We start from the raw sequence: 13,558 nt of genomic DNA on the forward strand, positions 1-13,558 counted from the left end.
ACTCAAGTATTCTTGCCTGGAGAATCACATGAACGAAGGAGCCTGACGTCCATGGGGTTGCAGAGTGGGACACGAATGAGTCACTAACACTTTGACATATGTATAGGTATAGGTGATTCATTTTGTTGCACAACAGAAACTAGTCCAACACTGTAAAGCAACCGTGCTCCAATAAAAGTTAATTTTAAAAACTGAAGAAAACAAAAACCAGAGCACCTGTTGAGCTCACTGGGGCCCTGAGAGTATCGCTTGCCTGTGACCTCACGGGGCAGTGGTTTTAGTGCAGCATAGAGAAAGCCTGTTCCTCCTTGTTGGTTTAACAGTACGATACACAATCCTGTAAACAAATTAATTTCCCTGGGGACTTTTGAAAGCATCCTAACTGTATTATCATTTTTCTGCATAAAGGAAGCTTAGCAAGAAAACAATTATGGAATGGACTTGAAATGATCTCCAAATGGCCATCAAATAGAGATGGCAGTCCACAGACATGCTAGGGGAAAAAAAAAAGTTTCTCTTGTTAAATCCAGATTTATTTATTCTGAAAGCTCGGCTGACCCTCTCCTGTTCTTTTTCCCTTTGGGAAGAAATTCTTTGGTATTAGTGTTAAAAATAATTTAAATGTCCACAGCCTTTGGGCTCTGTCCCCTCACTCCACCCTATTATCAAGGCCAAGGCAGAATTCTCAAATTCGGCTTGTTCTGCAATGAGCTGACCAGGCTGGGGCAGGGAGGATGAGCGGACAAGCCACTCCAGTATTCCTGCCTGGAGACTCCCGTGGACACAGGAGCCTGGCGGGCCACAGTCTATGGGTCTGTACGGAGTCAGATACTGACTGAGCAACTGAGCACACACAGAAATAACGTTAAACCTCAATTAACTACAACTCTTATTCAGAACAGTGTCTTTGGCAATCCATTCCGGTATTCTTGCCTGGAGACTCTCTTGGACAGAGGAGCCTGGTGGGCCACAGTCCATGGGGTCACAAAGAGTCAGACACAACTGAGCAGCAAACACTTTTAGAAAAAAAGACAAGTAACAAAAAAATAAAAGGATAATAGATATTTATTTTTAATTCCAGGGGATGTCCCATATCAGTAGACTGTTCCATTTCTTGTCCCTTCTATGACTACTTTCAGTTACAATCATTCAGTGTAACACACTTAAAGCAACTGAAATACCTCAAGCGTCAAAAAACATTAACTTACCTCTGGCATACTGTACTTTTTAAGGCAGAAGTATTTTCTGCAGTTGTATTTTCCAGCAAAACTAAGGAGTGCCTGCTGGTTAATCTTCAGTTTACCAGACCACACATTTCAATTCTTCCAGTTAACTGAGGTTTACAGTCTTAAGATCATATTACCAGACAGGGAAAAATTTCCCCTTTCCTCAAGCCATTTTAAGAGACCTCTGTCGCCAACATACCTCCCTATCTTCATGAAAATATCAAGTGAAATACTACTTTGGATGGAAATTTTTTTATCCTAATTACCATTTAGAAAAAATTCTTTTAAAGTTGATACTAAAAAGAATTGTGATTTCTGCACATCTTCCACAACTATTTGATAGAGCTTAATTATACATACATTTTTAATGAGATAATCATTTTCAAGGGAAAGAAAAAGAAAGCTACTTATATAAAAATTTTGTTTTATAAAAGTGTATAAATATCATCCTGCCAATATATTTCCCATCCCCTCCTAAGGCAGCTGCACCTGTGACAGTGAGGTCATAAATATTAAATCTTATTTCTTGGATAGAACTGTGTAGATGTTCAGAAAGTATATTTTCCAGCAGGTGTGATTCTGTTGGAATTATCAAAGCAGTTGTTAGAGATCTTAGTATTTCATTCCATTTCTTCCTGTGTAAGATTATCACCAAATGTTGAACTGATGATGTCTGTTTAGCCAGGCACCACCACCATCACCATCATTTCAATTTTGGGAATTCTCAGCAGCATGCCTCATTCAGAGAGATGGGTATAGTTTATAATACTATAAACTTTAAGTGATAAGATTAAGTGATAAAGAATCCAGTCTTAAAGTACACCTTTAGATCCTCTGTTCACAACAGATTACTGTGAATTTGTACAAATTCAATTTATCATTTAAAACTGTACTATGTAATATATTACTAGACTATCATGAAATATTTTTTCTATAAATGCACTCAAAATTTTCTGAGGCATTTCTTAAGCCTATTTCTAGCAATATGCCAAATGCTAACAACCAGATATTTTAAAACTCCAAGGATGAAGTCAGCTTTCTTCATTTTCTGAAAATTAACTTGAGTTAGTAGGAATTCTGTGGATATACTGACCTACCTCATCTTATGTAACCTTCAAAATAGTTCAAACAGAAACAAACAAACAAAAAACACAAATAAGCTACATAAAACAAGAATCTTTCAATTATAAAACTGCTGAAATATCATGAGTCAGCTGATCTAAGAAATTATACAAGATAAAGCTGAAATAGCTGTTTTTTTTTTTTAAACAATTAAACCCATTCTTTTTTCCCTTAAGGTTACAAGAAAATGGAAATCACCGATTAAATCATGCAGAGATTTAAGTCAACATTTATTTACCTAAGAAACCAAAATGTCTCTTAATCTTACAGTAATAAATATTCATAACACTCAAACTTTTTTGTGACCAGTTCTTTACGCCGTTGAGACTAGACTGCATGGTAGTATTTAGCCGGGGTGCATTAAAATGCTGAATTAGGTATTGTTCAGCTGGATGTTATAAAGCTGAATTATGTATAAAATATTATTTCTGGTATTTGCCCATCTTCTATTGAAGTGCCATTATTATTGCCAGGAGAACTAAAAAAGAAAAAGACAGTCTTGCTAGCAGTAGGTGTTTCATGCACCACTTTCTTCAGTCCTTTTGTGCCATAGTGGGAATCTGGACCCTAAATGAGAGCAAACGGTTCATTAGTAATTTTCATTTAATAAGCACTCAACTGGATGTGGCATTTCAATGAGATTAACGATTTACTTTATTTCTTTATAGCTCTTATATAAAAATTTATGCCAAGTCATTTACTGAAAAATGTAGTTTCTGCTACAAGCTAATTAATGACTAAAAATACTGAACGCAGAGCTCAGGTATTAGAGAACAGTGAAATGGTTTTTTAAAAAAAGCTTTTATCTTTTATTAAACTTGCAAGCTCCTGCTCAAACTAAGGGCTACTAGAACTAACCATTTATTCCTGAGCAGAGCTGTGCTGAGAGGCACTGCTTTTCTCAAAGCTGTGGTACAATTTAGCTCCCAGCTTTCTGCCTTCCCTGCTTCCACCAAGGATGTACTGTGAGTGATTCTCAGCTGCTACTGAAACACGTGCTCTGTAACACGCAGGAGGAAACCCCAGGCCTCGCAGCTCACCAGGTAGAACATTTGGGAAGACTCTTACTTTGAGTGTTGCACATGCCATGTAGCACAAGTTGGGCAGGATTTCTATGGGTTCTTTGAACATGACCCTGAATGTGTTAGCAGTTCCGTCACAACTGAATCCAGTATCGTTTTGTCCCAGTGTTTGTTTTTTTTCATATTCAATGATCTGTAATTTTTAAAAGAAAAGTTAAATTTAAGTTACATCAACTGAAACAAAGTTTCCTAGAAAAGAATATGAAGCCCTTAGGAACAGCACAGCAGGCTTCTACTTCTCTCTGTCATCATTTTTCTCTGCCATCTCTAACCACCAAAGATGGCTTGAAACACACTGTCAGAAAATGCATTCACCACAGTGAGGGTGGGAGGATGTCAGATAACTGGGCTTTGGCTGTAGAAGAGGAGCTTCTAAAAAGGACACATGGCTTGGGAACTGGTGCTAAAGAAAGTGCAGATTTTTAGAAACTTGAGGGAAATGAGCCTTTATTCCTTGCTAGCCTCTGTCCTGTTGCTGGGAAATTCCTGTAACATCCTATGTGGATATTTAAAATATGATAATTCTGTCTGTCCCATAATCTGTGCCAGGCACTGAGACACTCTCAAGGAGCTTCTAGTCATGAGAAGACAAGTAAAGAGGGACAATTCAGAACAGCACCTGCAGTAGAAGAGTTGTGCTTGAGATGAAGTGGAGGAGGACAGGAAACACTGATTTTGTCAGGAAGCGGTGAGGCTCCACAGAAGAGTTTTAAAAGCTCAAATCAGAGGTCCAGGTTATAAGAGAAAAGTCTTCATGCAAAGGCAGTATGTATGGAAGCCAAGGCTCACAAAGCCATCTTTTTGCATACTTCAGATAAAAAGAGTAATAAGAACACAGGCTGAATCAGTACATGCAGTGGAAGATGGGGACGGTGGCCACCTTGTGGGGAGAGAGACCAGAAAAGATCATGCGGGGTGTCTGGAGTGCTGTAATGCACTGTTCCTTTATCAGGCCGCTGGTTACACAAGTGAGTCCACAGTATTATGAAAAGGGAGTCATACACTTATAACTATGTGTACTTTTCTGTATATACAATTGGCTCCTGTGGACACGGAAGGCTGACTGTATGACACCATTTTATGTAAGGGGCTCGAGTATCTATGGATTCTGGTAACCACATGGGGTCCTGGAACCAACCCCTTGAGGATATGGAGGGACCACACTATATCACAGCTCAGTAAAAAATTAAAAAGAAACAAAAGACATGCTGGCACCCGGGAATAAAGCAGTGGAGACACAAGATTTGGTTGTGGCAATGTAACCTAGAGCAAGCCACTTCACTTCTCTGAACCTCAGTTTTATCTTTTAATTTGGGAAAAATTTTGTTTGCTTTTTTCCTAAGGTTATTGTGAGAATCAAATTATAAAACTAGAGCAACAATGATAGCAATAGACTCTGTTTCAAACACTTTACAGGCATCATCTCACCTGGTCCTCAGAACATTATAATGGAGGTACTATGCCTATCCAAGTAAACAAGGAAACTGAGGCTTACAGGGGTCACATAATCTCCCCACAGTCACACTGTGGAGAAAGCAGAGTTGAAATTCAAACCCAGGGAGATCTATCTGGTAATGTATCTAGAGGGTGCATAAGACCAGTCACTCAGTGGAAGAACATAAAGAGAAGTCCTATTTCTATTCATTTTCTATTTTATTAGCTAAGTACACCTATAACCCTGATGCCCTCCCTCAGTTTGTAAACAAGGGCTCTGGAGTCTCATGTAACACGTGAGGGGCACTGAAGGAAGAGAGGGCTCTTCACCCATAGAGAATGATCGTGGGGCCCTCACTCTCCCAGGCCTGCAGATTACACAGCGTGCCTAAGTGGGTTTATGGATCCTACTAGATAGGATCTCAACAATATATACAGTAAAACTGGGAGTGATCATGAAAATCTTTATACTCCTCAGAGGTCTTCTGTGATTTTTTATTTTCTAACCTTTAAAATCTCTCAGATAAACAAATTTCAGTGGCTTTTGAACCTATTTGTTAAAAATATTAAAACTGTAACTTTCTGATTTATAAGAGCAATGAATTGATATGAATGATATAAATTTATAGCTGAATTTCACTAGATTTTAGTGGACAGGATTTAAAAATGAGCATGATTTCATTAGCCCAGCCAATAAAGCAATTCTTCCATTTGGAATGAGGTGTCTTTGTGAGGGGGCTTCCCTGATAGCTTAGTTGGTAAAGAATCTGCCTGCAATGCAGGAGACCCTGGATTGATTCCTGGGTGGGGAAGATCTGCTGGAGAAGGGATAGGCTACCTACTCCAGTATTGTTGGGCTTCCCCTGTGGCCCAGCTGGTAAAGAATTCGCCTGCAATGCGGGAGACCTGGGTTTGATTCCTGGGTTGGGAAGATCCCCTGGAGAAGAAAAAGGCTACCCATTCCAGTATTCTGGCCTGGAGAATTCCATGGACTGTATAGTCCATAGGTTCACAAAGAGTTAGACATGATTGAGCTACTCTGTGAGTCTTTGTGAAGAAGTGAAGTATCTTTTCTGGGTGTCATCAGACAAGGTCTTTGAATTGTTGTGTGGTCCTGAAGACTAAATGATACATTTTGATCACAAAGTTCACTCATGTTTTCACTATTAAAAATAGAATATTAATAACATTTTGGAGAGGGCAGTTTTTTCTGTTGATGGAAGTCTGAAATATTGTTTACTTCCTTTTTTCCTTTGTGTTTTTATTTATGTATAAAATTAGTATAGTACTGCATAGGTGTATGTGTACCCTAGATAAAAGTAAAATGCGGATGTGTTTCAAAAATAATTTTACTAAGTAGGGCATGCAATGGAAAGCGTGGAGAACACTGGTAGACTAGGAGGGAAGGAGAGAGGAGCTTCACCTTCTTCAAGGGTAAGTGATCATGCCTTATCTGAAAAAACTGAGATGGAGCAGACCTAAGAATGGGGCAGGGCACAGTCAGACCATCAGAGATCAGAGAAGTCACCAGGAGTTATAGGGAATTAGGCAGTTTCAAGCCCTAGAGTGCAAGCATCATGAAGAAAGTAGGTGGGTGTTTGCAGATAGCCAGTGCAGATAGGAAGGGCTAACAGAAGGGGTTCCTGGACAAAGGAGAGCTCCTTATAGTGAATGCTTCTGTTAAGAGCCCCAGGACTCCAATTTAAAGGAATCCTCTAGGCTTAAAATGCTACTAGTAGGCTTTCTGATGCCTTTGATAATTATACTGAAACTTGGATTTCATCAAAACAATACCTTACTGCAAAATTACACTTGTTATATATTTCAGATGGTATAGAGCAGGTGAAAAAAGTGTACCTGTATATTCACTTGATAATCCGTGGGACCGTGAATAGAGCCATATAAACCAAATCCAACTATAGAGATTCTTCTGTTAACTGTGAACCTGAGGGAATGAGGCCAAATATCAAACACACAAAATTCAACAAGCATTCATGTTCTAAAGGCTTATACATTTTTTAAGTGTTACTCAGCACATCTAACTTTGCTCATAATAAAGAAAACTATTAAAAATTAAACATCCTTAGAAATGTCTTCTGCTTACCAAAAACCTCTAGCTAGAGTAACTTAATGGGAACTTAACTAGACTCTGTTGCCTGTACTGTACACCTCTGAGTCAAGCATTTCAGCCTACAGGCCCACTTCTGTTGTGATAATTCTAGTCCATATCTGCCTGCACATCTCCTTCATGAACACAGATTTGTCAATCAGCAGCAGCCCAAACTCTGACAATTCCTCAGCTGGATGACTACTTACTGAGGGCCTATTAGACGGAGGCACTGTGCCTGGCCCTGAGGAAATAATGGTCAACAAGACAGTCTCCGGCCCTATTGCACTTATGTGGAGGACACTGATTACAGATAAGTAAACAAAGAGTTAAATCATTAATTATAAATTGTGCTAAGAATTGTGAAGGAAGCAGGCTGCTGTAACAGCATAGGTGGTGGAGGACTTGGGCATAGGACCTGAGTTACACTGGCAGATCAGAATGGGATTCCACACTAGAACAACAAGCAGGTCCAGTCTGGTCACCATAGTTAAGAAACAGACCCAGCTTACTCCATTTATAAACATACGGAAACTAGCATCAAGCACAAATGACTGTATAATAAGAAATAATCTATAACATAAAGGAGTTATCCTCAACATTTCATGTTTCAAGAATTGAAGTCACAGTTTTACTATCACTACTACCACACCATTACCACTTTATGAGCACTTCCTGTGTTAGGCACTGAGCCCAGTTCTTTATATGAATTATTTCCTTTAGTCATAATAGTTCTATAAACTAAGTAACAGTATTATTTTTATCATCCTCAGTTTTTATAGTTGAAGAAACTGAGGTTTAGAGAAATCAACTTGCCTGGATCAAAACTGCATACCTGAGCTGGGACACAACCCCAGGGCTACATGAATCAAAAGGTCACACTCTTAAATAAACATCATGCTAAAACTCCCAGTATGAGACTCTCCTTAAAATTTTTTCAATTTATAATATAGCTTTTATTACAAAAAATCAATATAATATTTTTAAAAGTTAGAAAATGCAGCTAAACAAATAAGAGGAAAAATTTAAAGCATCTCTAAATATATTATCTAGAGATAACTTCATTTTTAATTTGGTGCATTTCCCTTTCAGACTTTTACTTCTATTTTTAAAGAACAGAAAAATAGACTTTTTTCTGTGAATATACATGTGCTATTTTAAAAACCATGTCAGTATATATTTTTATAACTTCATATAAAAAGGTGAAAGATTATTACCGATTCATTATATTTAACTAATTCCTATATGTTAGATAATCTAAGTTGTTTGTGATTTTTGTTGTTATGTAACAATGCCATGATGAACAATCTTATAGCTACATCAATTCACAGTGCCTTGACTATTTCCTAGAATAAATTCCTGTAAGGAGATTTTCTGGGGAAAATAAAAGGTATATTCTTAAGCCATTAGATGAACTTTATCAAACTGCTTTCTGGGCAGATTATAAAACTTTACACCCAAGAAGGAATGAAAATCACTGCTATCTCACTCTCAACAACTACCAAGTATCATCTTTTTACTGTTGAGAAACTGATGACTGACAAATTCTATTTATATTTGATTATTAATGAGTTTGGGCTTCCCTCTTAGCTCAGTCAGTAGAGAATCTGTCTGCAATGCAGGAGTCCTGGGTTCGATTCTTGGATCAGAAAGATCCCCTGGAGAAGGAAATGGCTACCCACTCTAGTACTCTTGCCTAGAGAATCCCATGGACAGAGGAACCTGGTAGGCTACAGTCCATGGTGTCGCAACAGTTGGACACAACTTAGTGACTAAACCACCACCACCACCATTACTGAGTTAGCACATTTGCTTATATGCATACTGTCTCTTGGATTTTCTCTTTTAATGAAAATCCCACTCATGTTCTTTCCCCATTTTTCTCAGCTGAGGAGTGTCTTTTTCACGTGGATTTGAAAGCTCATGCTTTGTCAGTAATATCCATTTCAGAAAGTTTCATTTGTCATTTATCTTTCAATTTTATGGTGGTTTTAGACGTAAACATTCTGATTTATTTGTAGCCCAATTATGATCTATGCCAAGTTTAGAAAGGCCTATCTCATCCTTATAATAAATATTCTGTTCCAACGCTTTCTCAGTTTCATTTTTTTAATGTTAAAATTTTAATTTATGCAAATGATGGAAGATGGCATCAGTAAAGACTGAACTTTATTTTCCCAGTGGTTAATTCCTGCCTCACATTCTGAATGTTCATTTACATTAGATTGGTTTCTGAACTCTGTATATACACTATCTTATTATAGCTTTATAATATTTGTCATATTTTATTAATACCACTCTCTTAAAAGAAATATTTATTTTTGCAGATTAATTTTGGGATAGTTTTGCCAACCCACCTCTCCCTACCAAAAACATGCGACCTCTATAAGGAACTGCGTAACACAGAGGTTAGTTTGGAAAGACATTGTCTGATTTCAGTCAAAATACTCCTGTTCTGTAGGTGGTATACCATACTGTACATTTCCTATAGGATTTAATTCTGCTACTCTGTTATTTGTTACCATTGCAGGTGGGTCTGTTTTTACTATTATAAATGAAAATTCAAACATTAAAATTTTTTTTTTGGCTGTGCTGTGTGGCTGGCAGGATCTTAGTTTCCCTGACCGAGGATTGAACGTGGGCCTCTGCAGTGAAAGTGCTAAGTTCTAACCACTGGACTACCAGGGAATTCCCTAAAAATTTTTATTGTGGCAAAATATATAACAAAATGTACAATCTTAAGTATTTTAAAGTCCCTAGTTCAGTGGTATTAAGCACATTCACACTGCTGCTACCACCAGCACCATCCATCCCTGTAATGGAATTTTAATGACATTAGAACATCACTGGCTTTTGAAAATACATTTTGTAACTGACCACTATTCTTTTTTATTGGTTCTAAGAGATTTTTACTGATCCTGAAGCTGCCTGGGTTGAATACTTGTTCTCAAAAGGCTTTCTACCCCAAGGAGGTGTGCTCTGTTTTCATGAGTATTTTGAAGCAATACTAGCAGGCAGCCAGGGCCACCAGGTTTACTGCAATGCTTGGGACAGGGTCCCAAAACAAAGAACCCCAATCAGTTCAACTGTCCGGTCAGAATTCATGCAGATAAAAAACCTGTTTTTATCTATGAGCCTTGAAACTAATTAAAACTTATTTATAGACCAAAGATTTTTATGGCGATTTTAATATTCACTGACTTTTACAAGAGGTGATACAATGCAAATCAAGGAAGTAGAATTTTGGTCAATTCTCACTGTTTGTGGTAGTTATATTTTATAGTTTTCACAAACACAGAATCAGCAAATATTAAACCAGTGCTCTAGGGGGAGTATCTATTCACACCCCAGGCTTCCTTGGAGGCTCCCGCCAATGCAGGAAATGAAGGTTCAATCCCTGGTTGAGAACACCCTCTGGAGAAGGAAATGGCAACCCAATCCAGTATTCTTGTCTGGGAAATCCCATGGACAAAGGAGCATGGAGCGACACAGTCCATGGGGTTGCAAAAGAGTTTGTGACTAAACAACACACACACCCAACTTATGTGGAGTATAATCTTAAATTCTGAGAATGATTCAAATCTTTTCTGGGAATGACTGAGAATGCACTGCTGCTGCTGCTGCTGCTGCTAAGTCACTTCAGTCGTGTCCAACTCTGTGACCCCATAGACGGCAGCCCACCAGGCTCCCCCATCCCTGGGATTCTCCAGGCAAGAACACTGGAGTGGGTTGCCATTTCCTTCTCCAATGCATGAAAGTGAAAAGTGAAAGCGAAGTCGCTCAGTCATGTCTGACTCTTAGCGACCCCATGGACTGCAGCCTACCAGGCTCCTCCATCCATGGGATTTTCCAGGCAAGAGTACTGAAGTGTGCCATTGCCTTCTCACTACTGGTGTTGATTTGGTGGTTACAAATAAATTCCAGTGAGTAGATGAGTTCTCAAATACGGAAAAATAGGGTGGACTGTAATGTGCTTTGCTTGAAAACCTTTCAAGAAAATGACAAAATTGGCAGCAGCACTGCACATCCTGTTCTCTGCACCTGCAGCTGTCTCAGCATGCTGGTACACACAGGTACTCTATGTCTGATTGCTTCTTGTCTTCTGTTGCTGCCCAAGTGCCTACATGTTGAGGTATGCATTTTATTTTACTATCAGTTACATTTATTTTCCTTTACATTACAACCAAGCCATTATACCACTTTAAAAAAAGAAACACAGGCTTCCCTGGTGGCTCAGTGAAAAAGAATCTGCAGGGGACACGCGTTCAATCCCTGATCCGGGAGGATTTCACATGTGCAGAGCAACTAAGGCCGTGCACCACAACCACTGGGCCAGTGCTCCAGAGCCTGTGCTATGCCACAAGAGAAGCCACTGCAATGAGCCCAGGCACTGCAACCAGAGAACATCTCCTGCTCGATGCAACTAGAGAAAAAGCTAGAACTAAATAATTACACAAGAAAAAGTTACTCTTAAAAAGAGAAAAAGAAACACATTATAAATTTCATTTCGGGCTACTAAAGGGGGAATACAAAATATTCACTATAAAAGAGAACTAGATCTGATGGAGTACAGTACTACTAACATAGATGTTATCTGCAAAAAATGAAAAAGACTCTTCCTGTCTAATATTTATTTATACTGAAGTATACTTGATTTACAATGCTGTGCTAATTATAATTACGATGTTTCTTTATCCTGTATGCCTACATCAATCAGTGTTAAAAGAATACTGCTGAAAACAGCAAGGTTACCAGGCACCCCTATCTTGAGGGTTCAATAGTCTATTGTGTTAAAATAAGTATTCCTCTAGACCTAGCCTATTAATGGTTATACCTGGATTGAGGGTGAAATTTTATGAAAAGTTTTTGACATCTATCCAAATATACTGTTTATTTTTCTTTGATCTGCTACCATGGTGAGTTAAAGTAACACGTTTCCTAGTATTGAGCCATTCTTTCAAACTCCAAACAAACTTTCTCTTTTATGGTTTCTTTGCACTCATTTTCCATTGATAGGCTTTATTAGGAATAATCCTAAAAAACTCATTGTTGGATGGATGTTACTTTAAAAGATGTTCAATGCATTGCTCAGTGTCCTCTTTCTAAGAAACCACAGGAGGAATTCTCTTAAGTCTCTATCTGAAATGGCCACCCTTCTCCTGAGCAATATGTGTGCCTTTCATGTTATAAACACTTCAATTTCTATAACTTTACAGCTTCAGAACCAAACTTAAGATGTCAAAACTTGGATCTTGCATATTTATCTCCACTGGATGTAATTTTCCAACTCTGATCTTTTTTTAAAACTGGAGTATAGTTGATGTACACCTATTTCTGATTTACATCTACTTGCTTTTATAGTATTATCCTTGTGAGGTACTGCTTGATTCAGTAAGTTATTTTAGGTAGGATGTCTTTTCTGTATCAGTGAGCTTGTTAGATTCCTGTATAAGGGTTAGGCTTCCTTCAATAATTAACCAAGAAGTATTTTCTTCTTTGAATGTTCAAGGAAACAATTTGTTCCCTGAAGGTCTGATCAAACTCACCTGTCAAAACCACCTTGTGAAGGGACAGTTCTTTGATAACTTTTAATTTCTTCCATGGTAACTGGTCTAGTCAGGCTTTCTTCTTCAGTCAATTTTGATTATTTATATTTGCCTATAAAATGATCCATTCCATGAAGATGTTCAATTTATTAGCACAGAGTAAACCCAGAATTAAAATAAAAACGTCCTCGGTATGTTATATTCCATTATTTGTAGATGTAGTTTCTTTATTACCTTCACTAGCTGCTGCTGCTGCTAAGTCACTTCAGTCGTGTCCGACTCTGTGTGACCCCACAGACGGAAGCCCACCAGGCTCCCCCATCCCTGGGATTCTCCAGGCAAGAACACAGGAGTGGGTTGCCATTTCCTTCTCCAATGTGTGAAAGTGAAAAGTGAAGTCGCTCAGTCATGTCCGACCCTTAGCGACCCCATGGACTGCAGCCTACCAGGCTCCTCCATCCATGGGATTTTCTAGGCAATAGTACTGGAGTGGCTTGCCATTGCCTTCTCTACCTTCACTAGAGGTTTACTTTATTGGTCTTTTTCAGGAAACAGCTTATGGATTTAGCAATTCTACTATTTTTAATTCATTAATTTCTATGTTTATTTCTTTTCTCTTTTCATATGGTTTTTTGCTATTCATTTTCTAGCTTCATGGGTGAAATGGTTAAATCATTTACTTCTACTCTATTTAGTAAAAGTAGTTAATTATTGCTAATTCTCTCTGTGATGCTTTGGCCTCATCCCCTAAGTTTTCATATATAGTATTCTCACTGTGTGAATTACTACTAAATAGGCCACAAATGCATTTTTATTTCTATTTTAACCCAATATTTATAGGAGTCCTCTCCCCCTTGGGAGTTCTAGTTTTAAACAAACTTGCTGTTAGTTTCTAGTTTTACACCAAAGTGCTATTAACATTCAATAAGTGAAAAATCCAAAAGGTAGGTTTTATGAAAACAGATACATATCCTATTTTCACATTTAGCCTAAGAAACACGGTAGGGCAAATATAAATTTCAAAAGGATTATATGCATACA

General features: G+C 38.1%; 1 protein-coding gene across 4 annotated transcripts in view; it reads right to left on the reverse strand.

Annotated features, from left to right (window-relative positions):
- Positions 1 to 1,047: 1,047 nt before the first annotated feature.
- The window catches only part of BTBD1 (BTB domain containing 1), a 46,992-nt gene continuing 34,481 nt past the window's right edge, over positions 1,048 to 13,558 (reverse strand). For all 4 annotated transcript variants that reach the window (XM_088829593.1, XM_055417932.2, XM_088829592.1 and 1 more), the window contains 3 exons: positions 6,722 to 6,809; positions 3,417 to 3,563; positions 1,048 to 2,915 (listed from right to left, as the gene is read on the reverse strand). In XM_088829593.1, coding sequence (XP_088685719.1) covers positions 2,757 to 2,915; positions 3,417 to 3,563; positions 6,722 to 6,809 — 394 coding nt within the window. In that variant the 3' untranslated portion in view covers positions 1,048 to 2,756. The remainder of the gene's footprint in view (positions 2,916 to 3,416; positions 3,564 to 6,721; positions 6,810 to 13,558) is intronic.

This window comes from Moschus berezovskii, chromosome 21 (assembly GCF_049115385.1).
Source record: "Moschus berezovskii isolate FMDL1 chromosome 21, NW_MosBer_1.0, whole genome shotgun sequence".
NCBI lineage: Eukaryota > Metazoa > Chordata > Mammalia > Artiodactyla > Moschidae > Moschus > Moschus berezovskii.